This window comes from Grammomys surdaster, unplaced genomic scaffold (genome assembly GCF_004785775.1).
Source record: "Grammomys surdaster isolate TR1022 unplaced genomic scaffold, NIH_TR_1.0 127, whole genome shotgun sequence".
Lineage (NCBI taxonomy): Eukaryota > Metazoa > Chordata > Mammalia > Rodentia > Muridae > Grammomys > Grammomys surdaster.
Window position 1 is genome coordinate 4,386,904 of NW_021604585.1, and position 27,177 is coordinate 4,414,080.

General features: G+C 38.4%; 1 protein-coding gene across 2 annotated transcripts in view; it reads right to left on the reverse strand.

Annotated features, from left to right (window-relative positions):
* Kcnh5 (potassium voltage-gated channel subfamily H member 5) overlaps nucleotides 1-27,177 on the reverse strand; it is a 272,960-nt gene that overhangs the window by 36,716 nt on the left and 209,067 nt on the right. The window contains exon 10 of one of the 2 annotated variants that reach the window (XM_028789568.1): nucleotides 14,811-15,007. The exons of the other annotated variant lie outside the window; for it this stretch is intronic. Within the exon in view, the coding sequence (XP_028645401.1) occupies nucleotides 14,811-15,007 (197 nt within the window). The remainder of the gene's footprint in view (nucleotides 1-14,810; nucleotides 15,008-27,177) is intronic. 2 annotated transcript variants of the gene reach the window in all.

The window sequence follows — 27,177 nt, forward strand, 5'->3', positions numbered from 1 at the left end:
TATTTTACTTCTAAAAGTGTAGACTGGGGGCTGAGTATGTGGCTTCAAGGTTGAACACTGCAAGACTTAGAATAGAAATAAAATAAAATAGAAATAAAAATAAAATTAAAATTTTATGTGAGACTGGAAGTAAAAGGCAAGATTAACATTTATTTTATAAAATATACCAGGAATATTAAGCATATATTGGCAAAGCATTTTCCCAGTGGGTTTTACTACTGTCTCCCACTAAGAGACGCATATTCACGTAGCCCTGGTTTCTATACCTGTAGAGGCATGGAGATGAAGACAGTATTTCAGCAAATAATGTCACATAACCAATTGGAGGATGAATTTAGAACCTACATCTTGAGGGTGACCTAACCTTTTGGTCATGCTAAAATTAGCTGATGCTGATGTCAATACCAGCAGCAAAACAAAGCAAGGAACTCTGTCTACTAGCCGACACTGGAGCATTGCACTTCATGAGTCAAACATGCCAGGATCGAAACTTTGCCTGACCATAAGTCATTTCATCTGTGTTCCCCAACTGGATTAAGAAGTTAGTACTGGCAGAAGCACTGCTGCATGTGGGGCTTTGCACATGGCAGTTGATGCTGCCTAGATTAACAGAAGGAAACATTCTTTTTGAAAACTCAAAACTTCGACATCTCTGATTTTCGGTGCATCTCATCACTGCATACAAAAACCTTGTGAGAAAAGAAAAGGTTACTCCTTTTATTCTTTTACTGTGTGTGTAATCAAGATTGCTTTATTTCTAAATTTGAAAGGAAGCCCTGGTCCACTGCTCATGTTCACAGAAGTTTAAATGGGAAGGAGCCATCTGCTGAGAATCTTCCATTTTCCCTTGCAAACAAACAACTAAAGATTCTCCCCAAATAACAAGTCCAATACCAGGGAGAGAAAGTATTCAGATGCTTCCTAAAGAATCTCGAATACAGTGACGCTCTTTTACTATTTTAGAAGTTTTAGCCAATTAATGTCTATTTGCTCATAGCATTCACTCTCAGGTCAAGTATACATTTTTTTTTGTTTCTAATTTTCAAATTATTTTCTCTTTTCCCAAAATGTAATAACATAGTCTTATTAAAGATACATTCACAACCCTCTTAGTATTTTTCAGAAATAATAAAAACAAAGGTCGTAGGTTTTGTCCACAATAGCACCATGAAGAAGAAAAACTGAAGACAAGAAAAGGTAACAGGAATAGCAAAAGAGCAGGAGAGAAGAGGAGGAGGAAAAGAAAACCAAGGGAGGGGGCATTAGAATCCATTCTCTTTTCTTTCTGGTACCTTCCTCTCAATGCTTATTCTCTTATGGGTATTAAATGCAGCTACCAGAGAGAGAAGTGGCCTATACTGCATCAGATGAATGAACCCAGTAACATTGTTATTCATTTTAATAATGATGTCACTGGGGTGCAGAGAAGAGTAAGATGCAGAGGGTAAGAGGGATGCCAGTGTGAGAACTCTGCAGTGAGTTTCTGGAGACAGAGCATCTCTTCAGTACCTCACTTGATCCTTAGAAACAATGCACAGAAGACACTGAGCACAGGTAGTGGCTGCTCATGTGGGAGCTTGGAAAAAGAAAAGGACATGTCCAACTGGACATGAGAGGAAACAGAAGTGAGGCCACAGCTCAGTCCTGGGGAGGAGAGGGAGCTAGAGCCAGGATAAAGCAATATAAATGATGCTTATCTTCTTGGTTTTTTCCTCTAACAGATTTTCTTATGTTTCATTACTGCCTCTAACTTCCATAGAATTGGTTCAAATTTTAAAGGCAAAAAAGAAAGACTAAACAGGCAAATAAATAAACAAACAAACTATTCCTCTTAAGAAATGTGCCAGAGTGTTGTTACAAACAAGCTATTAGTCAGTCTCCACTGATAGAGTCCTTAGTGCACCAGGCTGGATCCCCTTCAGTTCTTCCTGCCACAGACCCTCTGCTGAATAGAAGCACACTCCACACAACTGAATGGACTTCTCAAAGCAGTCTGGTGTCTGAACTTCAAGCACCAATGATGGTATTCTTTTGCTCTAGATGGGGTTTACAGCTTCGGGTCATAGGGAACTAACTGCCTTTCAAAGGATCCATAATACTTATTAACTGTTCAATATACCTGAGTGGTGATTCCATATGCAATCACTACTACAGTAACCACAAAGACACTGTTGAAAAGGAAGCAAGTTGTGGTTAGGGTCTAATGCTTTACATTGCCAGTGTGTGCTGCACTTAGGGGAAACTGGCTCCTACGTGTCTAATTACCAGATGATTTTTTTTTCCTCTGAAGTTCCCACTTCAAACTGAGTATTTCCTAAGGGGCCATGCCTCTGCTGAACTCTTGCAGATAGCATCACTCTCCTGAGGGTGAAACTGCAGGCACAGAAGAAACCCAAGTGAAAGCAAACATCAACTTTAAAAAGCACCCAGCAAATCGACTGTAACAGGGTGTAGAGTGAAGACACAGAAAATGAATGACTTTCTCCACAAGAAACTACTGTGACTTTCTTGGGTCATCTAAATGTCTCCGGCTATTTATCGGAACTGCTTGATTTGATACCTTTGGGGAAAGGTTGTTATGGTGGACCGCCGAAATCTCCAAAATACACCTCCCGGATGGGAGGAAAAGGGCATGCTCTGAACCTAGATGCTATTTCTGCCCAGAGTAGTCAACTATTAGAAGTTCATTCTAACCACAATACAGTTTTCTGTTTCCTCACTTGTAAAATGTATGTTTTAAACACCTTAGTAGTCTATAAACATGCATATGCAATATACTATTATATTATAAATATAATAAATATAGTACTTATATTACTCATCATGGGTGACAATCTGATTGGATTTACTACAAACATTTGAAAACTTTCCTCTAAATGATGCTTCTAAAGATACATGCCCTGAGAAGCCTTTATGGCTGCACTCAGAGGCAGCATGGAAGCCTTTCAAGTTCATGTTTTTTGAACTACCTTTACTCAGATGCCTCTGAGGAGAGAACCAAATGGGTCTGTTGAGTCTGTTTACAAAGCAAAGGAAATAAGTCCCTAAAATGACAAACCATGTGGTAGAATATGTATACTGTCTGGAGGTAAAGAGGAAAAGAGCAAAGAACCCACAGATGAACTATGCCTTAAAATCTATTAAAATGTGAACCCCTACAGAAAGATTCAGACTCGAGATTGTATGTGTACTTATACTGTAGGATGTACTCACACAGAATATTCACTGGCCTTAAGATCGTGTGTTTACTTATACTGTAATATGTACTCACAGAGAATACTCATTGGCCTTTTTATTATTGTTCCAGAAATGACATGGAAAAATAAACAGCTGCTCCAATGGGGAACATGTATGTATTCCAAAGCAAATGAATCCTTAAAGGTGCCAAGGAAGAAGAATACTAAACACATTGCAGCCTTAGCATTCAGATAAACCTCGTATTTTCATTCATAAGAACTACTTCCTTTTAAATAAAGATGGTCTGATAAGCCATCATTGTACCAGAGATCCACTCACTGGTGTTAATTGGGGAAGGGATTAATGAATGGAAGGAACTTTAGAAATGAAAAGTATGGTAAATTATTGAATCCATCTCTTCCTCTGGAATTAGAGAAACTCAATCCTTAAATAACTGCTCTGGAGGCATACTGAAGGGTGAAGATCTGTCAACCTTTGTCCTGGCAACTAAATGTGGAAAAGTCTTCATTCTGTCTGCAAGCAGACCAATAGAGAGCCCTAAATAGAAACAGCTTAAGAACTCAAAAGACTCCATAATTAGGTCTCTGCTTCATCTAAATGCACATGACAGACTTCTAGAATTGCTGAAGATGCCTCTGTAACCCCTCCTGCTGAAATGAGAGCCAACTTGAAGGTAGAAAATCTAGGCACCAGCACGTCTTTCTCTCCCGGCTCACATCTTACAAGACTGATTTGGAGTAAAAATGGGGTAATGCCTCAGTGTAAACTGGAAGGCATTAAGTTTCATCATTCCAAAGGTGACTGTTTTTATGGATCATGACCGAGAAGCAGAGCTCAGAGTGAATGTGCAATCCTGATGACCAACTGAGGTAAAGACAGCTATAAGTATACTCTGCTCAGGTTTGTGTGCTGCCTAAGTTACTGAGAGGCAACTGGGAGAAAACTGCTCTCTCTTCCAAGAGCCTTCCATGCCAAATCCCCGGAGGCAGGCACTGCTTCACAATCCCAGCTGGGTACCAGAGATCCTAATTCACTAATGCAGAAGCTGCTTGCACCCTCCCCCAAAGCACCAGGCCAGCAGGATTGTGCAGAATCTGCAGGCACAGTCAATTAGAAGGAGCAGCTGGAAGTTAACTCTAATTGTGATTTAACACCAATTAGTAATGGTCATTTTCATCATTCTATTCTATACGGCTCTTTGCCAGAGTTGTCAAGGGTGTTGTGCGCATGCGTGCTTTTAGAGGCCAGTCATTATTCTCGTCGTTGAAGTAAAGACTGTGCTCAGGAGAATGCCAGGCTCATATTTCATGCATTTACTTATGTATTCCACGATACAGAAGATGCTATTCTGGTCTTTTGGCAATAGGAAATAGGAGTTCATTGTTTGGCTGGAAGATCACAATATAGATGGGAAAACAAATCGTCACAATCAGCTCTATGAGACAAATAGACATAGGTGCCATTTAATACATAGTCTAGACTTTTATGGGAGATACATTATCTTTTGCTCCAGTGTTTTAGTGATCTTTTCCCATCAGCTAAAAAATCAGCCGGTCTGTGGAGTAGAGAACCTGTCATGGAGTGAGCTTGGAGAGGGGAAAGAAAGAACAGCAGCTGGAATTCCCATTGTTACACCTTATGCCATTTCCCCAAAGATGCTGACTGACATGCACTTCTGCAGTCCACGTAGACACAAGCTACGTATACAAAGCAAGTGGTTTAGGGAGGTATGGTAACCAATTCTAGCATGTTTTCACTCACAAGACCACTAAAATACAACTCACAGAAGCAAAGAATCACCATGACAAGCACGCATCTTGGGAAGAAAAGCAGCTACTGAGTTCCAAGCTTACACCAGTGCTAGCACACAGCGAAATCACTGTTTTCTCCTTTGGGTAAAACAAAATGCAGGGTTGGTGGGTGCTTTGCTTCCTCCATGAACCTGCCAGCTAACTTCCAGTAAGCTAGATTCAAGAACAGCAGTACCCTGTGTGGTAAACCTCTGGCTTTATGGGCAATGGGGATTCCATAAGGATCTTTTCATCTCTCCCACTGCTTTACAAAGTTTTACCAGATGATTCTTTGGGGACATTTCTCTATCTTTTAATGGGGATCCTTCTGTTGTGGTTAACTTTCTTCTTCATCTCTCCTTCTCCTCCTCCTGTTCTTTCTTTTTTTTTTCTTCCTGGTGGAAACAGGGTGTTGTTGTGTAGCACAGACTAGCCCTGAACTCAGGACTCTCCTTTCTTTTTAAAAAGTGATTAATTATAGCGTTTATTACTAAGTTATGAAAGCTACCTAAGAAAAAGAGGAAAGCAGAAAGATCCTAAGTGGGGCAGTTAACCTCTGAGCCATCTCTCCACAATTCTTCTTTAATGGTCTCTTCATTGCTAGAATCACAAGCATGCCCTGCCAGGCACCCAGTATGTAAGTTAATCTTGGCTAGCACCTGCTTGGATTAAGGGATGCATGCCTAAGCATTTAGTAGAGTTCAGCATGCCTGTGATAGCATTTCCCAATGACGACTGTCATGTGGGACAGTGGCTGAAGTTTAAAAAGCCTTCCTTGAATGTGCTCTGCCATGTCTAATAGTCTGGGGACTGGAGAGAAGAAAAGTGAAAAATGAAGACCTATCCATTGTGTACAAGCTTCATCCCACTAAGCAAGTGCATCTGGTGTTGCTTGTCCCTTCCTGAGACTTAAAACCCCATCTCCACAGCCTGTGAACACTTCAATATGTCAGCTACACTGCAGGGTGCTTTTAGGCCATCATTCTCAAATTGGGACTGTGTCATTGGCCTCCCTTGTTCTGGCATTTCCAGTTTTTTTGGACTGAGCAGATACCAGGTTCTCTGTTTCTCTAGCATGCAGATGGCCATTCTCCACTCATGTAAGCCAATTTAACACCTCCACCTTTTACAATTAAGCATCTATTCTGTTAGTTGTATTCCTCTGAAGACCTTTGTCAATGAGTCTTCATCAACCACTTCGTGATCGGGCAACAACTCAAAAGTTGTGGAAATCATCCAAAACTGGAGTGATTTGGTTCCACTCGGCGTAAGTCGTAGGTTCAATTCTTTTTCCATCTTGAACTTAAAAATAAATACACCTTGGTGAGTGTGGATCAATTATTGACACCCTTCTGAAATGCATACATTAAAACCATAACTTCTAGTATGGCTCAAGCTTTATTTAGAAAAGGCTTCTCTGAAGTAAAGTGACATGAGCCATAATAATGTCAAGGGTAATCAGCAAGTTTATAAAAAGGGAAACCAGAACATCTCCTTGCTCACTCCCTCCATGCAGAACAGTGGCTCAAAGGCCATGTGAGCCTGTAATGAGAAGATATTCCCTACAGGAATAGTCCTTGTCTTTAGTTCTGTAATGCTAGCCTCTGTAAGTTTGAACAAATTAGTTTCCATAGTTTAAGCCACTGATTAGTTTTATGTTGTAGCAGCCAAATATTGGAGCATATGTGACACATATATGAACATGAGCATTAAATTAACATTGACACCAGATGCTAAATTAGCCCTGAGTGGAATGCTATAGAGTGCATAGAGTACAGAGAAGCCTGGACTCACAATTACTCTCAGGCATGCCAGGAAGGTGCTGCTTTGACAATACAACTGAAAGACAGCTGTCAGTTGGCGCCATTTTTTATTGGTATCCAGTAGACTCCCCACTTTGTAATGACTGTAGAAAGATTAGATAGATTTTCTCTAGTACCACTTAGTTTAGAATTTTGACTAAAACGTATGGCCATTGCTCTTGATCTAGTGCAGCGGTTCTCAACCTGTAGTCCTCGACCCATTTGGGGTTGTTAATCAGCTACCCTACATATCAGATATTTATATTGCCATTTGTAACAGTAGGAAAATTATGGTTAGGTAGTAGCAGTAAAGTAATTTTATGGTTGGGTGTCACCACAACATGAGGAACTATATTAAAGAGTCACAGCATTAGAGAGGTTGATAACCATTGATCTAAAGCCAGAAAGGAGTTTGTATCAGTAAATATAATCCCCACAAGGAAGTAAAACGGGAAGCCTCCATCTGGAATATGTTTTTGGCATCCATTAACATTAGTTGATGTGAGTTAGTTTCTTTCTTATCATAATTTAGTTCACAGTATTTTCCTTTGAGGTTTTTGGAATTGGTTGGATAATAATCTTGGGTGTCAGCTCCAACAGCAACAACAAAAAATTCCCTTCACAACTCCATATGCTTTACTGCCACCAGCTGAGCAAATTTCAGGGCTATTCAGTCCTACAGAAACATAGATCTCCCTGCTTCTCATCATTGTTTTTAGTACTTGTGATTCCCATCTTTGGTGATACATTTGTCTGTATTTTCATAACTTTTAGTGTAAAGGTTAATAAATAATGTCTCATGTCCAATAGGAACTTCTCATTCTACACATTTATTCTAAACAATGGAGTGACCAGAACCGGTTCTACAGCACTGACACAATAACATAAAGAAGAACTGGTACAACATTGCTGGTGATAAGATATCTTTCATATGCCATAGCACTTTTAAATGGTGTTAATGTGAAAGGCACACACTTTTGCTAATATAAAGTTATTTGTAATATGGGTGACAGATGCCAACATCCACCATCAGTGCTGGATCATGCACAGGTTGGGATTCTACTTGCAGATGCTCACAGCAGATAACATGTTCTCTGTGTTTGCTTGCTTGCTTGCTTGTTTGGAGTTTTCTGTTCATTTGTTCAGAAGCACAGTGTGCGACACACTGAAATCAATTTCTGAATCACATGTGATCTCATGCTATCTGTTTTTCTTCTTATTTAAAGCTGAAAGCAGTCAAGCATTCAATTTTATAATCTTCCAATATTATAATTTAATGAAATAAATTAAAATAGGTAACTTACAAAAATCTTTGCTTATTCTCGATAATCATTTTTCATGAAATCCTTAACCCAATGTAGCCATCACCCTTCTAGACTCCCCCTGATTCCTCTCCTGAGACAAACTAGACTCATCTCCCTGGTGTTCTTTTAAACCTGTGTGTATTCTGTTGTAGCACTTCCCTGAATCTGTGATGGTCTCTATTCTGTGGGACTCTGAGCAGCAGACACTGGGCCTCTCCCTCAGAGACCCCGTAGTCATTAGGAGGAACTATATTGGATACTGATGGAGCCAACCAATGCATTCTGTGCCACACTTGAACAGAGCATCTTGTCAGACTATGCACAGAAAATAGCAAATAAAATCTCTCACTCTTCTTATTTAAGTAGCTACTCTGGAGGGAAATATGTTCCTGCTATCTTGAAAGTGAAGAAAATATTCAGAAATAATTCACAATCTCAGCCATGCTTAATGTAGCCGTAAGTGCTAGTGTAACATTTATTTTAAGCTCCAAGGAAATGAAATTCTCTTGACAGCCTCATGTACAAATATACCTACAAATTTTTAAATGGCTCATTTTCTTATACTCATAAAATTGAATGTCTGTGGGCTTCATCATTTTTTTTATAGAAAAGGGTTCCAATAAAATTACCAATGTATCCACAGATCTGAGGGACTCTGAGAATACAGACTTCATATTAACCATTATAAATGGTGCATTGTTGGTCCTCAAGATGATCCTTAGTTTGGAAGACTGACTAGAAGTCACAAGATAGCACAGAGTTACAATCGATATCATGAACTACTGAAGCCTAAGCATATAAAACAAGCCTAGCAAAGCAAGCAGTGTGTGGGAGAGTTTGGACAAGCTCTGCAAGAGCACCCAGCATCCTCTCTCTAACTCTTCCAGCAAGAGCTGTGAAAGTGGATGTGAGATGTTGTCAGCCATGAAATTCACCAGGGATTCAGTGTCTGGGAAGCTCATGTAGGCATCTTCTGACTGGCCTAGACCACAATTCCACAAAATAAAATAATTACCTCTTTACACAAATCACTTTATTTGAATAAACAATTTAGGCACAGAAAGGAACCACTAATCAGATCATAGGCATCTTCTGAAGTCTAAGCCCCCAGTTTAACTGTTTAAGTAACTCTGTCAAAGAACAACCGTATTTTCTACTGAGTTCTATCTGCCTCTACGTAAATGATTAACACTATTGAATAACCGTTGGATAGGGCGATCAGAAATACAATTAACTTAAGAGTCCGGTGGGAATCTTTTGGAATCTATCGCCCACACGGAGCAGAGCAATTATCTCCTTTGACTCAGACCTGCAGGTGGTTCTGAATTCAATACATACTCATTCTCCCACCATCTCCAAAAATAGCATCTCGAATAGGTTAAACAGATAGATACATAAATAAACTCAGCAAACATTTCAACCCTGCTGCTCTCTGATACCTTTTCTATCCATGTCTAAACACAATAAACCACAAAGGTGTGTTCTCATCATAGAAAACACAACCAAGGTCTTTTGTGCAACTCCATTTAGATTCTGAGTTCTACACAAGAGGCTGAACCTCTTGTTGTCTGCTGAAACCTGTGGACCCTTCTCGGGACAGTTGCTCTAGGTGCATAAAATAAAATAGTCCCAAAACAGTACTTTGGTATATATTAAACATACATGACAAATTCTGAAAATATCTGTGTAATATCTATGCTTTAGGAGCAAATATTGTGGGAATAGTCAACCAATATCTGCTTGGATTTAAGGCTCACTCTGCAAGATGGAACTTATCCCCAAACAAATAAAATTGAGGACTTTTGTTATCAAAATCTACAGGTTACCAGTAAAAAAATCTCAGGTTTCTAATACCATAACGCCAAGGTTCATTAATTTATTTCATTTATGTCACAGCCTGTTAGGTCAAAAGTAATAAACATGCTTTGCTTTTTTTGATTGTTTTATATGTTTATGCAGAAATTTTAGAAGGTTGAATAAATTTTTTTTACTATTTTTATTGTCTGCTAAAGTAATTTGATTTTATCCACACAATCTATATACATATATACATATACTTATATACATATATACACATGCCTGTGCATATATGTATGCATAGGTTCATATATATGTATATAGGTCATGTGTAAAATCAAATTACTTCAGTAATAATAAAAATTATTAATATATGTACATACGTGCATGTGTGTGTGTGTGTGTGCGTGTGTGCAGTCAAGCAGTTTCGAACTGAGTGAGAAGCAGGAGCTTTGCCCATCAGTGTGACTTCCATCAGTGTGACCTTGTCAGTCTTAACAGTAACTGTCAGTCTATCCCTTTGCCTGAGCGCTCTCTGTCTGGCTCCATAGTGTCTCTTGTTTGTATGATAGTTCCTGTTTTATCATGGCCCTCTGGGTCGGTGGCAAATAAGAGAGATGTGGTTTCTGTTAAAGGTAGAAAGATTTATATTTGCACAACTACTGTTTCATTATAAATTCAAGTCTTCTGCATCTAGGAGCTGACACATAAAGCCATGGGTAGTCACTTGTCTGGTAATGCTTTATAGAAACAAGGCAGTGTTTGTTTATTAGCCCACTTACACCAGTGGTCCATTATAGGAAGAAAGCCACTTCCTCACTCCCTTGTCCACCATGAAGACACCATGAGAAGGTAACTATCTGCGAAGTCCAAAGAGGTTCTCACCAGGGAGCCCAATGGACCAGACACTCAATCCAGACTTCCTAACTGCCGGACTGAAAAATTCTTATTTAATCCAATCAGTCTTTGGAATTCTATATCCCAATCTCAGAACCTCTACCTTCTCATGGGTAAAACGACAATTATTTTTTACCCTATTTGTGTTCCTGGTATTTAATAAGATTATCATACAAAACATCCTGAAGTTCCTGGTTATATTCTGTTATGGTTGACTAGTGTAGGGAGTCGCTCTTGAATTACAGTGGTAAAGTTGAATAGCTGAGGTCAGCAACCCTAAAGTTTTTACTAACCCTTGATTCAAAAAGTTTGCTAATCCAAGATCTAATTGTTGAATAAAACTACCAGAATGTTTTTCAGAGGAAATTTTTAAATAGAAGAGACTAAGGCTTAATATTCTGTTAAGGGGGACCTTGTGTGTATAGTAGGAAATGAGAGGAAGCAGCCAGAGCATCACTCAGCTCCTTTCTAGTATAGCCTCGGCAAACCACACACTCTGCAACATCTCCACTGAGCCAGTGTACAAATGTAAACACTGGCCAAAGCTGCACTTTACTATGGCTGAGAACTTGGGTTCAAACTCTGATCCCCCACTTAGTAGAATTATATTCTTACTCAGTGGCCATGGTCACTATGAGATCCATACCTCACCAAGAATATGGTCTTGGTACATAATCAAGTGACAACTGTTTATCACTACCATCCTTACAGTAACAGCAAGAAAAACTCCACTCATTTACTTAGCAAATCAATGGGGAATAAGGTAAATTCACAGATGAGACATCCTACAAATTGTGGGACACGTGTCTGGGAAAGACGTTTATGGAAAAGCTTGGCAGCTACTGTGAGAATTTGTAAAATCAAAGAATATTTAATATCGAGACCTTGACACACAAAAAATAATTTGGCAGGTATAAATATCCCTCTCAGAACCTTTTTCTTATAGTTAAAATGGAGACCATTCTGCCTTGTTTGTGAGACACTGACATTAATAATATTATCATATATAAAATAAATTAGGCTCACACATATAAAATTGGCTGTTTAAATAGTAGTTAGTATTACTAACCATTGGGAGATACTCAGATACCCTTTCATAGTTCTCTGTCACATTTCCTTTGGCTGAGAATGAAGCGGCAGCAACTGGCAACACATTTTGTTCTCACAGTTTGCCAAGTGACTAAACAATCCGTTAAGAACAGAGGAATGGGATTATGAAAACAAATTAAAAATGATACAGGTATAATGGATTTGGGAAGGGAAAAACCACTTGTTGTAACTTAGAGCACACTAGAACCCTTAGACACAAGCTTAGAGTCCCTAGATGCTGATTTAAAAAATAAAACAAAGAGTTCTCAGTCTACTAGCTTATTTTTTTAAAAAACTAGGAGAGCCAAAACTATATAGGCGGTCAGCTCTAATAACAAGCAAAATGTGGGGTGTGTGTGTGTGTGTGTGTGTGTGTGTGTGTGTGAGTGTGTGTCTGTTTGAGTGAGTGTGTGTCGGTTTATGTGTGATGTACCTGTATTGTACAAACACACGCACAAGAGTGTACAAGAGAAAACAAGAGGAAGCAGAGATTTATGAATAAATTATTTTTGAAGAAATGTATATTCTATGTGTGATCTCTTTGAATTATTCCTTCTTGAGACTTTGGCTTGCAACCATATCAGTTGGTGTGCTAGCCAGTTTTATGTCAACTTGACACAAGCTGTCATTTGAAATAAGGGAGCCCCAACTGAAATATAATGCCTTTATAATCCTCAGCTATAGGGTACTTTTTAATTAATAATTTATTGGGAAGGGTCTAGTCTACTGTGGGTGGGGCCATTCCTGGGTTTTGGTGATCCCGGGTTCTATAAGAAAGCAAGATGAGTAAGTCATGAGGAGCAAGCCAATAAGTAGCATACCCCCATGACTTCTGCATCAGCTCCTGTCTCCAGTTACCTGCCCTGCTTGGGGTCTTTGTCCTGACTTCCTTCATTTTTGGACTACAGTGTGGAAGTGCAAGACAAATAAATCCTTTTCTCCTCAGCTTGCTTTTGCTCATAGTGTTTCCTCACAGCAATAGTAACCCTAACTAGGACAGTTGGTTATTTAATATTAATCTCCTGGCCTGATTTCTTCACATGGCTGGAGGAAGAAATAACTCCACATCTTGTATCAAAAATGTCATAAATATAAAGTGAGATTTGATGCAAACAATCTGTTTTAGAGAGCACAGTGACAGTATGTATTCTGCAACATGTAATGAAAATAGATAATGGCTTAGGACACCTTACAGAATGGGGGAAAATTCCAAATCTGATCCATTTTGGGTTGGTATGAATATAAGAGCTTCAAGTGGTGTTTGTAGATGGAGACCTTACAGCAGAAGGCAGAGCATGAACACAAGAACTGCGGGGTACCTAACAGCAAGCAAGAATATTTCATACTTGTTTCATATTGGGGTCCCTCCCCCTTATCCGTCACTGGCTAATGTCTGATTGCTAGCATTTCACACTATATGCATTTGAAGTTTCCCAGGCACAGGTGAGTCAGTGTTTCATCTCTGTTGCCTACACATGTTTGCTTGTCTCTCAGGTTCTGGATATTTAATGATAAATTGTTAACAAACATATGAACTAAAACTAGCTCTAGTACAGATCAAATGTTTGAAAACTCAATAGCATTCCCATTCCTGGCAGCTTAGCCTTCTCTTGGACCCTGAGTAAGAAGCACATTGATTTAATTCTGTTTGTTTCTGCATTGCTATAATGTAGACATTAATTTCTCTCTTGACTGTCTTGTTTGCATTCATGTTAACTACAAGAAAGGTTTTATGTAAGAGGCTATAGAAAGAAGGGTTCGTTATTCCAAAATACTTAACTATAGACAGGGAATCATTTTATGTGAAGTTCATTAAGTCCAGTTATCCATATGTGTATTACATTCTTAGCCATGAAAGAATTGTAGCCAATGCCCAATGACCTATAAATTAGAAACTGGAGGTTTCTTTATGCAAATTAACTTTATGCCACACTCATCAATAAAGAAACAAATGGTAATGAAGATCGATTTTGCAACATCTCCAGAGTAAAGGAACCCTGTATCTGTGTACAGGGTATTCAATGTGCCTCATTCAGTCTTCTGGTGGTGTTCTTTGAAAGACTTGTTGAAATGAGGCTTTGTAAATTGATTATGAGATGAGAAGAAAGACTGAAAGAGCACAGGAATATAAATTAGGTAGCCAGCTTGATTAACCTTCCCAACTTTAGAGACATCCACACCACAAAAGAAAGTTACAGCTGTCTCTTTTTAGATCACTGTCACAAACTCCAGCAACTAACCATCTGTGGTGCCTATCTTTGGTTGTCAACTTGAGTGCATCTGGTTTAACTGAAATCCAAAGGGCTGTATACACCTATGAAGGTTTTAGTTGTTGCTGTTGTTGTTTTGTTTTTCTTGATTGAATTATTTGAAGTGGGATGATCTACCCAATATCTGGATTTTTTGAGGTGAGATCCACCTTAAATCTGGGCCACACCTTTTGGTGGCAGCCTATATAAAGGACATGGAAGAAGGACTCTCTGGCTCTTTGCCTGGTTGACCACACTCTCGTTGACAAATTCATTCTGTCACTGACATTAGAACCTACTTCTTTGAGATTCTGACAAATATTGAAGACCATCTGAGACATCTAACTTTGTGGACTGAACAACTGCTAGATTCTTGGACCTTAGACATTCTAGACCCTGACTAATAATATATTGTGCCTTAGCAGAGTTTTAGTCCTTTTTGCTTCTCTCCAAGTCTGTTTTTCATTTTGCATCTTATATGATAAATAATCCAATATTTACTCAGATACTCAGGGTGTCTTCTCCCTTTAAAAGTAAACAGTGTAAATAAAAGAAAAGAAAATTACATCACTTTATACAGATGGGAATGTAGCACTTCAAAATGAAGTACTTTCCATTCTTGGCTGATAGAACATAGCCTGCTAGGCCCCTGGATACTCATAAGAGAAAGAAGATGTGACATACCCGCTTCCTTAGATTGCAAGTGAGAGTGAGGTTCCTGGAAAATGAGTTTGCAAATGCTGTATAGAAGTCAAGGACCTTGAGCAAGGCTTCTCGCTTAATGATGTGCAGGTCACAGTAAGTCAGGGCCCGGACATTGGCACATGCATGAGCAAGGGTGGTTTCCTTCCAGAAGATGTCTCCAAACACATCACCTTTCCCTGGAAAGCAGGACAAGACAATAGTTTCTACCACACTCACAAATGTTCTTTTGTTTAATAGGTAGTGTTGATCTATATCATTCAAGCAGGAATCCCTCTGTATATACAGAACATTTGCACAGCACCTTTTCATTGTTTGGATATCCCCAGATTTTAGGTATTCATGTTAACCTAGTGTTAGGAAAATAAATGGCATCCATTGGAGTAGCCACTACTCTCACTTTAATAAATACTTTCAATAACTTTAGCAACATTACTTTTTCCCATTCTGATTAGAAAGAGCAAAAATAGCTCCTTTTTTGCTCACACTTTCTAGAAAAAAAAAAGACAACAAAACGTAATCTCCAAGAAGCTGTTGTTATATAGATTTTATAAATCTAAAATAGATGCAATATATATTAATAGAAGTATTCAGTAACTAAGAATTACTCTCCAAGCACACTAAAGTATGTTATGTCTCTGTCCTCAAAGCATGCCCTTTGGTTTCCACATAGTTAAACCTGATAAGGTCTCAGGTCTAGCTCCAGAGCACCCCAACCATGATTCCTGAGTGCAAGAAACTGAACTATGGGAGCCAGAAAGGGCTACACACTTGTACTCCCACAGAATCAGAGTCACATGCTAGAGTCAAATGCAGATGCATCTGTAAGATTCTAGAATTGCAGGATGACCTACTCGCTTCAGCAGCAGCAGCAGCAGCTGATGCCTGAAAACATCCACCATTCCAAATCAGAAGCGCCTAGTTTTACAAAGGGCTTGAGGAAATGTCAATTGTCAATAACCCTCAAAGGCCCTTCTGCTTAGGAAGGTTCCCTATGAGCCCTCTGGCTTCTAAAGTTCAGCCATCTGCTCTCTTTGTTCTGTTTCTGCCAATATGTTTTCAAATGGAAAAGGCAGGAGGAATGTACTCTGATGGGATAAGCTTTCCTAGAGGCGTTCCATGCATGATATATTCTCTGTACATTCTAATCACACAGAGGAACAAATTCCTATTTACATCATAAAATCAGAAGAGGGGAAAGAAGAAGTGTTCCATAAAGCCCCAAAGGACAATCACACCATTAGAAAGGAAAGTAACCAGAGAAATAAGAGAAAGAAACAAAAAAGTTGACTGTGAACATCACAGATTCTTTGTCCAAATGGGCAGTTGGGTAGCTCTTAGAACAGAGTAATAGAAGGCCCAACCCTATGGGTCAGGCACACTACGGTAGATGCAGAAGCCAGGCAAGTTATTATGAAGGTGCTCAGATCACCATGCAGATCACATGATTGGCATAAAATAATCATGATAGGCACTTAATTCATTTTCAACAATCCATTTGTTTTTCAATCCACTAAAATATCCTTGCAGTTGATGTCACTGTTTAATGACTCAGTCGTCTGATAGAAACAGTCATCCAAGGAAATAACATGGAAACCAAGGAGCTAAATGGTCAACGGATACAGTATTCTGATGGCCTGGGGATACTAACAACAGAAACTTACAATAACGCCACATCCTATAGGAAATCTTTATGTGGCATTCTCTTTAAGATAGCAGTTCCAATTAAAAGTGTTTACTCTGTGTAATCAGAAGTGCTAAATTTACTTGTGAAAAAATGCTCCCAGAACTAATATTTATGATAGTCCAATGAAGTGTAGTAAGATAAAACTCATGGGATAAATAAATTATGAAACACTAGGTAGACATTAAGTAACTTAGATTATATGAAATGACATACAGAAATGCTCATATTGCATAAAATTATAAAATCAAAATATCAAATGATACACACAGTGAATTACATTTTATGGACCATACACTCCTACCTTATCACCCATACCTGTACATAAAGCTTAGAAGCAAATGCACTACTGTGGTAGTTTCTCTCAGAACTATAGGGTCAGTGAATAGTTTTCTTTTAAATGTACATGCATTGTTTGTAAAGACAAGATATCAATAACAGTGATAATAGCACAGTCTCTGGTGCTAAAAATGTAAGTTTTAAGAACACTCTTTTGATACACTTCTAGATTTTGTGCTTTTTAAAAAAATCTCTAATATAGAAACATTCTATACTATTGTTAGACTCTTATTTTTCCTTAAAGAGATGGAAAAGGATTACTTAAATTTCTGATTCATTTCTGCTACACGTTCTCAAATTATCAATTATAATATCATTTCTGGCTATAATCGACTATCTGATTTTCAGGCACTGTGATATTAGCTAATGTATTTAACTAAGTAGTCCCTGGTCTAGGAATTTATAAAAAAAATTACAACCATCACAAGTAACACAGAGGATAGTGTAATCATTCACAGCCTGGCAGTTAAAAATAAATACCATACATGCAAAACCAAAAGAAATTACAAAAATTTATGTAAAATATCAATAAACAAAAACTTCAATCAGTTTTTACAAATAACATACAAACTGTTAATCTTATAATACTAGATCATGGGGTTCTCAATAGAGGAGTTAGAGTGAAGACTGAAGGAGCTGAAAGGGTTTGTGGCACCATGAGGAGAGCAACAATACTAACCAACCACAGCTCCCAGGGTCTAAACCACCAGCCTGGGAGCACTTAGGGGGGGATCCAGGGCTTCAGCTGAATATGTAAAAGTGGAAGGCCCTGCTGGGCATAGGTGGAAGAAGAGAACCTTGACCTCATGAAGGCTGGATGCCCCAGGGGGTGGGAATTTTGAGGGTGGGGAGGTGGGAGTGGGGGGGTGTAGATAGAGGTTACATCCACAGAGAAGAAGGAGGAGGGGCGAGGGGATTGGGGGTTCCGAGGGGGTGGTGGGGGATGGGGTAAGGGGACAACATAGGAAATGTAAATAAATCATCCAATAAAAAAAAAAAAAGAATGGCATATATAGCTTGATCTTGCTAGCCATTTTTTGTCCTGGGAGTACTTTTATTTCTGCCCATCATATTAAAGCTTTTCTTTAACAACATCACATGTTGGCAGCCAATGTACATGACTTGAACCTGAAAATAGACCCCCAGACAAAGTTATTAAATTAACAAGCTGACAAGCCAAGGATGGGTTAGCTTCTGCACAGAGCCTTACCAACCTAAGACAGAAATGCATGCTTTCGATAATGCATATTCCATGATGAGTAAGGAAGGCATTCTTGTCAGAATTATGTAAGACATGCTCAGTCTTGTTTATGAAATAAAAAAGGGGGAGAGACAGAGAGCCTTTGTGGCTGTTTGGCAAAAATCTGACATGACCCAAGAACGAGGAATTGGGCTGCTTAGCAGGAATATGACATTGACCAAGGACAAGGAAGTAGGCTTCAGGCAGGAATATGACATTAGGCTAAAACAAAGAAGTAATTTCAGGTAGAAATCTAAATCTTAGGCTAGAAAAAAGAAGTAATCTCAGGCAGGAATCTAAATATTAGGCTAAAATAAAGAAGTAATTTCAGACAGGATTTAAAATTTTAGGCTAGAACAAGGACCTAGGCTTCAGACATGAAAAATGACTTTGGGCTAGGCTCAGATACTTTGGTCATCCTGATAAGCCCTTAGAAACAGTGATCATGGGAGTATTCATGTAATTTGGTTTAATGCCTTGCTTGTTATTTGACTATTTGTATTTATTTTCTTACTTGTTCCTTGACTATTGCATCTATTGTATTGCTAGATTCTCAACCTAGAATTGACCTTAATGCATGCATGTAATTAAAATGGTATAAAAGCAAAAATGAGGAGGGGGGATAGGATAGGGGGTTCTAGGGAAGTGAAATGGGAAAAGGGGATGACACTTGTATTGTAAATAAATAAAATAACCCAGTGAAAAAATAAAATTTAAAAAATAAGATCCAAAAAAAATGGTTAAATAATTTCATAAATGAATCTAGATATTCACTTGTTTCTTTTAAACTTTCCAAATTATAATTTATAGAGTATGGACTTTTAAATATTCCCTTAGAGCATTCTGAATTTCTTGGATGTCTATAGTGTTATTTTCTTGTTCATTTCTGATTGTTGCTTTGGGTCATCTATTTCTTTCTTCACTTTGGTTAGTGGGGCCAGGGGCTTACTTTCACAGCACTAGAGAGTGCCAAGCAAGATACACGGGAAAGTAGTAACCAACAGTCCCGTGTACTTATGCATATAAACTACAATGTCCAACATGCCACAATAATAATGCAAAGGGTCCAGCAGTGGCACACATATCTTGGTAGTAACCAAGAGTTCTGTAATTGGACTTATGGCCTCTTCATCAAAAGGAAAATCATCTCCGGCACTTGAAACCAAGTTAACTACCTGGAAATAATATGGTCATGGATCTTGAAGGATAATTCATTTTACTAAATCAGCACAATCAGGAACTGCCTCTAACATCCATAATAAAGTCTATAAAATAAAACTAAGGCACAAAGACTAAAAATATTGACAGAAAATATACATTTTAAAGAAAGTTTTCATGATAGAATCAAAGTGTGATGTTCAATTATGTTATGATATGTAGTCAATTATACTAGTATTAAATTGTCAGTCAAAACAAATTTAGATAAGGGATAAAAAGAACAGCTAAAAAATGCAATTCAGTAATAAAAATAAATGTTTTAAATAATATGTTTATCATGTTTTTCTTTGTCATTATTTTCACAATATTTTATATAATGAATCTACATAACCTTTATTAAAAAGAGCAAAAAAAATAGAAAACTAATTCATATATATACAGTACAATTTTGAAGCGTGAACAAATATAAAAACATTAGAGAACTTTAACAGAATTAGCAAATATGGATAAATCTAATATTGTCCTCAAACTATTCAATAAAATCTTATTGATTGGTAGTTGAGACTCAAGAATTTAAGGATATTCAATAAATGCGTACAATTTTCTCTTACCAAAACAAATAGTTGTGAATTATGTAGGCATTCAAATATTAATTAGTCATTTTATTTTACCTAACTGAAAAAATTAAAATCTTAACCTATTTCTAACTTGAAGCTTTTAAATTGATCTTTTTTTTTTCCTTTTCAAATTTAAGGCTCCACCTCCATGCCTCAAGCATGCTCGGTGAGAGCTTTAACATTGCCCTTCATGATTACTCTAAAAACACTTATCATTTTCCAGTTATGGAGGAAAATATCTATGATGCAGGGAACACAATAAGAAACAAGAGTATTAACTCATGACAAATTTTGTTGCCTACTTCTCCTTCAAAAATATGAGAAAATATAATAAAATTAACAAATCTGGGTAATTCTACTCCCTCATCAAAGTTTTCACAAAATGGTGCTAACTGTTTCATGGCGTAAACTTTCCCTGAGTGTATGTCATGTACTGGGCATGAGTTTCGTCATTCACTTCAAATTATACTCGTCCCATCTTAACTCATCTAATGTGTGATTCAATTCACGGCAATCTTTTATTACACCTGTGGGAAAGTTGTCCTCATGTGAGGGAATGACTTATTTACCCCGTGTGATAGAACACATTAATGTTCTTTTTCATGGCATATTACAAACTTCACACATTCTGAGATAAATATCACACAATATGGACATAGGGAAATATGCATGGAATACCCAGTAAAGACACATCCTTTACTGCCTAGCAAAGATTTTCACACACTTTCAGGCAAAGAAATTCCCATCCGTGTTCATGATTACAGAACATCCAATGCCAGTTTTTAGGTCAGTTCCTGCTGGGTGCAAGTCATCCCTGCTGTAAACATTTCGCCTCTTAGGCAAACTAGCCTCCCTCAAAGCCCTAAGATAGGAAGGAACCTCACACTTAAGAGGAAAGCTGTTGTTTGGTCTATTTATATTTTCTCAGTTCTTTGCATCAAGCCTTATGAAGTATTTCACGGCTGAACCACAGGAAACTGGATTGGAAAATAGAAATTAGTGCCTAACATCCACATAGTAAGAAACTGTAAAATGTGAAGACAAAACAGAGGTAGTGTTGCAGCATGACTAAAGGAGTAATACAGCTGTAACCAGCTCGGGGATTGTGGTGCTCTATGGGGCTAGTTTAACTGCCAGATTGTTTTTTTTTTTTATTACCTTACTCACATTACCTAGTATGTTGATGATGTAGGTTTAAAAATGGATGGAATTAGAAAATATTATCCTGAGTGAGGTAATCCAATCACAAAAGAACACACATGGTATTCACTCACTGATAATTGGATATTAGCCCAGAAGCTTGAAGTACTCAAGATTCAATTCACAGACCACATGAAGCTCATGAAGAAGGAAGACCAAGTGTGGGTGCTTCGGTCCTTCTTAGAAGGAGTAAAAAAATACTCAAGGGAGCAAATATGGAGACAAAGTGTGGGACAGAAACTGAAGGAGGGGCTGTCTGGAGACCATTCCACCTGGATATCTATCCCATGTGCAGTCACCAAAGGTAGACACTGATGTGGATGTCAGCAATTGCATGCTGACAGGAGCCTGAAATAGCTATCTCCTTAGAGGTCTGCCAGAGTCTGACATATTCAGAGGTGGATGCTCACAGCTAATCATTAAACTGATCAAGGGGTTTCCAATAGAGGAGTTAGAGAGAAGACTGAAGGAGCTGAAAGTGTTTGCAGCCCTATGAGAAGAGCAATAATACCAACCAACCAGAGCTCCCAGAGTCTAAACTACCAGCCTGGGAGCACATAGGGAGGGACCTACGGCTCCAGCTGTATATGTAAGGGAGAATGGCCTTGTTGGGCATAGGTGGGAGAGGAGATCCTTGGTCCCATGAAGGCTGGATGCCAAGTGTGGGGGAATTCAAAGGTGGGGAGGTGGGGGTGGGGGGAGTAGGTGGAGGCACATCCTCATAGAAGCAGCCAGAGGGCCCCAGGCTAGGGGGGTTCCTGGCCTGGGGGGGGAGAAATGGGGTAAGGGGATAATATCTGAAATGTAAATAAAATATCTAATAAAAAATAAAAATTAAAAAAATGCATAAAAGCATCACAGCTATTCATTGGTGATGCTAATTAATTTATCCAACAGATCCTTTGAACTTGTGTAGTTTCTTGAGTATGTTTGAAGCATGCCTATGGTTCTATTTGATGAGTTTTCCATCCATATTTGATGACAGTTCATTCCAGCTTATAGTTCCACATCACAGTCCGTCACTGAGGGAAGTCAAGACAGGAACTGAAGGCAAGGATTTAGAGGCAGGGGAGGATACAGTGCATGGAGAAATTCTGAGAACTGGCTTGCTCTTCATGGATTGCTCACTTTCCTTTCCTGTAGCACCCAGGACTACCAACTCAAGAATGTCATCAACCACAGTGAGCTGAACCCTCCCATAGCTGATAACAATACATAAAATGCACCACAGGCTTGCCTACAGGCTAATCTTGTGGAGACAATTGCTCAGTTGAGGTTCTCTATTTCAAAATGATGCTAGCCTTTGCCAAGTTGGCATAAAACAAGCCAGCAAAGGTATATATGTAGGTAAATCATAACCTTGGTGAATTGATTTAATATTTATCTATTATCTCAGATACTTGATATGTGCATTTGTTCATGAGCCAAGGGAGTTAAAAATCTATTTATTTAGCAAAAATCCCTAAAAACTACAGTGGATACTCAAGAGAACATGCATATAACCAAAACTTAGCACTACGGAAATTCTCCAAATCATAAAGACAAAAAAAATAAAAGAAGAAAAGCAAAAAGAATAATAATAAAGAAAAGGAAAGAAAGGATAGAAGGAAGAAAGGAAGAAGGAAGGAAGAAGGAAGGAAGAAGGAAGGAAGGTAAGAAGGAAGGAAGGAAGGAAGGAAGGAAGGAAGGAAGGAAGGAAGGAAGGAGGAAAGAAGGAAGGAAGGGAGGGAGGAAGGAAGGAAGGAAGGAAGGAAGGAGGGAGGGAGGGAGGGAAGGAAGGAAGGGATAAAGGAGACACAACCAGCTAGAAAACAAGTAATAAGATAGTCATTGTCCACCTATTAATAAGAACTTTGAATGTGAATGAATACAACAATCAAGTCAAAGACACAAAGGGGCTAAATGTAATCAATATCTAATTGTAGCTAGAGGTGACTATAATATGTAACATAGTCTGATTATAAAAATGTAATGCATGCTGCCTAGAGTTGATACATTTTTTTCTTTGAAGACATACAAACACAAGCTAAAAAATGTATAAGAACATATGAGACAGCAGTCAAAAGAGAACAAGGGTACTGATATAAGACAGACTTCAGAAAACAGTGATCACCAGACAAAGAAGGTCATTGCTTAATGATAAAGGGACCAATTGTGAAGAGTGCATCACTGTTGTAAATACATATACTTGCAGGGCATATAAATATATAAAACAAATATTCTTTGACAGGAGAAAAAGAAGGAAACAATAATATAATATCTTCAGGAGATTTCAATATCTCACATCTGACAATAGTTTCATCAACAAACCAGAAAGATAACAAGGAAATATTGGACATGAATGATGCTTACTTAATTTATAGTATCCATCACTATAAGAAAGAATGACAGTGGAGTCATAAACTTTATTATGAAGGCATACTCATAAAAGTATTCAACTTTAGTTTTTTTCAAATGTACATTTTTAAATGGACTATGACTATTTATAAACTTTAAGTGCCATCAAGTAATATTTTAAAGAAGAAAAGAAGATGACAAAATTTAAAGCTGAAATGTTTATGGAGAAATTAGAACATAATCCTTTTTACATATATTCACGTGTCTTTATTTTTAGTTTGTATGTGTATGAAATTTAGGAAAGAGCATGGTAGAGAAAGGATGAGCCAAGTCGAGGTAACAAGGAAGGCAGATACTGGGCTCTGAGCATCCGCATCGCCTGTTCATAGTTAATCCTCAAGGCTGGAAAGCCATGGAGTAATTCCCAAGGAGATGGACACAATGTCACTCTGGTGGTAGAGTATACAGAATGGGGGTTTGAAGCTGGGTACAAACTGGGGCAGTGAGAGCTTTGAACAAAAACTGTAAGGGCAGTAATAATAGTAACTGATAGTAACTATAATATTAAGATAGACAAAGGAGAAAGCTGGGAGACAGCCCAGCCAGTAAAATGTTTTCCTTGTAAGCATGAGTGTGCTTGAGCTGCAGTCTCTAGAGCACAACTAAAATAAGTCAAAGAATTGTGGCACATACTTTCCAGAGTTGGAGAAGTTGAGACAGAGCCATGGGCTGAGAGGCTGGCCAGCCTCATTTACTTGACAAGTTCAAGGCTGGTTAGAAACACCGTCTCAGAAACCAAAGTGGACTGACTATACATGAAGAGCAATATTCCTGTCATCTCTCTTTAGTCCCTAGGTACACAGACACATACATGCATGCACATGTACACACAGAAACACATGCAGACACAGGTGTACAATTATGCATGCATGCACACACACACACATGAGATACAATAAAAGACTTTAGTTTAAAGAATGCTAGGGAGAGAGTTTGAAACTACCAAGAAGACAGAAGCGTTCATAGCCATGGTGATATTTGCTGCATAAGGAACTCTGGGGCAACACTAGGAGCCCTAGATTAAAAAAATGTCATAATTGCCATTTAAACTGTTAAAATCAACATCATTTAAAATGGAGCAAAGGTGAGCTTCAAGAAAAAAAAGGGAATTTGTAGACACTAAGGATACTTGTCTTCATAATACACAGATCAAATCTACATGTTTCAGAGTTTACGTAAAACATGGGCATATGGAGAGAAAGCAAAAAAAAAAAAAAAAAAAAGAGTAAGCTTTAGAAGCTTGACGTACTGATAGCAAGGGTACAGTGAAGGGGCAGTAGCCAGGGCAAGACGGCCCGTTCTCCCAGGTCACAGGAGAGTCAAGTAGTATTCATTCACATCTCAGATTTGATTTTCCTTTCAGGATAAAATTAAAGTGCAGATTTTGAATTTGAAAACAATGATTTATATTTTTTTCTGAAAGGCACAAATGCTTACAAGACATGATGCTTAAAGAACCAATTCACTAAAAGTGAAATCTTGACCTCGCTCACCCTCCTCCTTTTTCTACATTTATTTCCCTTCCACCCCCCCCCATTACACTTCCTTCCAAACTTCCAGGAGTGTCCCACCCCTCATCCAATCCCTACATACAGGCATAGTTCTCCTGGGAATTTGAAGTTAAAGTCGAAAGGCTTAAGACAGCAATTTCCTTAGTTTAATATTCCAACCCTGTGATTCTGAGAATCAAGAAAGACAAGCAAGAAGTGTGAAGAAAACAAGCCCTGACTCTTAGGAGCAAGGCCTATTGTTGGTACCAAGCTACTATTTTAACAGTCTCTGAAAGGTACAATATACTTGTCAAGACATTTGGAAGTAACCTGGCTATTTCAACCATACCAACAAATCTATTCATGTTAAGTAATTATAGAGTAGGAAGTAAAAAGTAAAAAGACATTAACGAATATAAAATATGAATGCATCATGAACTTAATTTGGAATTCTTTGTGTTTCATACAAAATGGGAAGGTCAAAGAAAAAGGAGGTGTAAGAACTGTAAAGAACTTCAAGTTGGAAAAAGGCATCAACTGTGATTATATTCATATGCCCCATTTAGAAAACACATCCTGAATCCATCCCCCAACGTGAAAATAAAGGCATTTGTTGACTGCAGTTTTTAATCTTTCTTCTAATTAGTTATGCTTCAGAACTGACTCCGTAAACTGCTTGGCACTTTGGACACACTAAAGAATCGTGCCCTATCAAGAACAAGACTGTACCTGCTTCTGGATCCAGAGATTTGAATTAATTTTAAAATGACCTCTATTCTCTACCTTTCCTCCGGTAAATGAGTTCATAACAAGGAAAGCGAGGCTGCTGAAGGCAATTTAGAAAACATCTGACTGATCAAGAGGCAAGAAGAGGGAGAAGTGAATGGAGAGAGAGGAGAGGGAAGGGAAAAGGAGTGGAGAAGAAAAGAGAGAGGAAAGAAATAGATGGGAGAGAAGGAGGGAAGGGGAGGGGGACAGACGGAGGGAAGTGAGGGATAGGGACAAAGAAGGCTGAGTACAGCTTACGTGGAATCCGGTGAATTTTTAAAATTACTTCCAACTTGGAATTATTCAAAATAGGCTAATAGAATTTTTAAAAAGAAGGAGCAAGAAAGGAAGGGCTAGTCATCACATGCCAGGTTTCATTGGTGAGTTAGTTAGCATCCCCCTCATCCCCCTCATCCTCCCCTCCTGACGCATTGCTCAGGTGTCTTAAATGTTAAAAAAAAAAAATGTACTCTAATTGCCTCTCGGCTAAAGTAGTTTCTCTTAAAATCTCATTTAAAAAATATAAAAGGAAGAAGGTTGTCAGAGAGGTGTCCACATAACCTGACTCACTAAGTGATGTGAACAGCATCTGAGTCCCAAGACTTGGACGAATAAAGAATAAAAATGCACACTCAGAAACTAGCCTGAACCCCAGGGGTCCTATGTTCATATTCACAGTGTCACTGGGCAAAGCCAGCCATCATTTCCTTTTCAAATGGAAGGAAAATGCATTCGTCTCACTGAGCAAATGACTCCATCTTAACAGACTCAAGCCAGAGGCCCTAGCCTCACAGCCTTTCCAGTCCTCAGAGGTGCAATGTAAGGAAGGAAATGAAGATAAACAAATGGTATCCATACGATGTATTTGATGCCTGTTTTCCCATCAGACCCTCCTGACAAGGAAGGGCTAAGGAAAAGACAGATACATCTGATCAGAGAGTTTTGTTTTAGCTTCCTCTTTTAGCAAATAAGAGGGGTCATAGCACAAATATGATTCATTTTACCTCAAAAGGCTGTTCCAGTGACATACAGCTTTCATGAAAGATTATGCCTCTTTTATACTCCAGCAGACAAAAGCAAAGGAAGGCAGCAGCAAGCACCCCAGATGCTAATTCCTAAGCACTCTATTATTTCCTTGCAAAAATATTTAAAGAAAAACAATTTCTGCAAGAGACCTAACAGTAGCAATAATCTCATTTCCAAACAGCTAAAGGAAGCTTTACAAACACTGCTACTTTATTATTTACTGCTTTGGTCCATTTTCTACTGTTTTTTGTTTTTTGTTTTTTGGGGTTTTTGTTGTTGTTGTTGTAACTGCTTGCCTATAAAAGGTCATTTCTTCTCCATTCTAAATTCTGTCTTTTCCAAGTAACTGTACTTCTTGAAATCAGGTTTCCTCCCTCTCTTCCCTCCTTCCTTCCTCCCTCCCTCCCTCCCTCCCTCCCTCCCTCCTCCC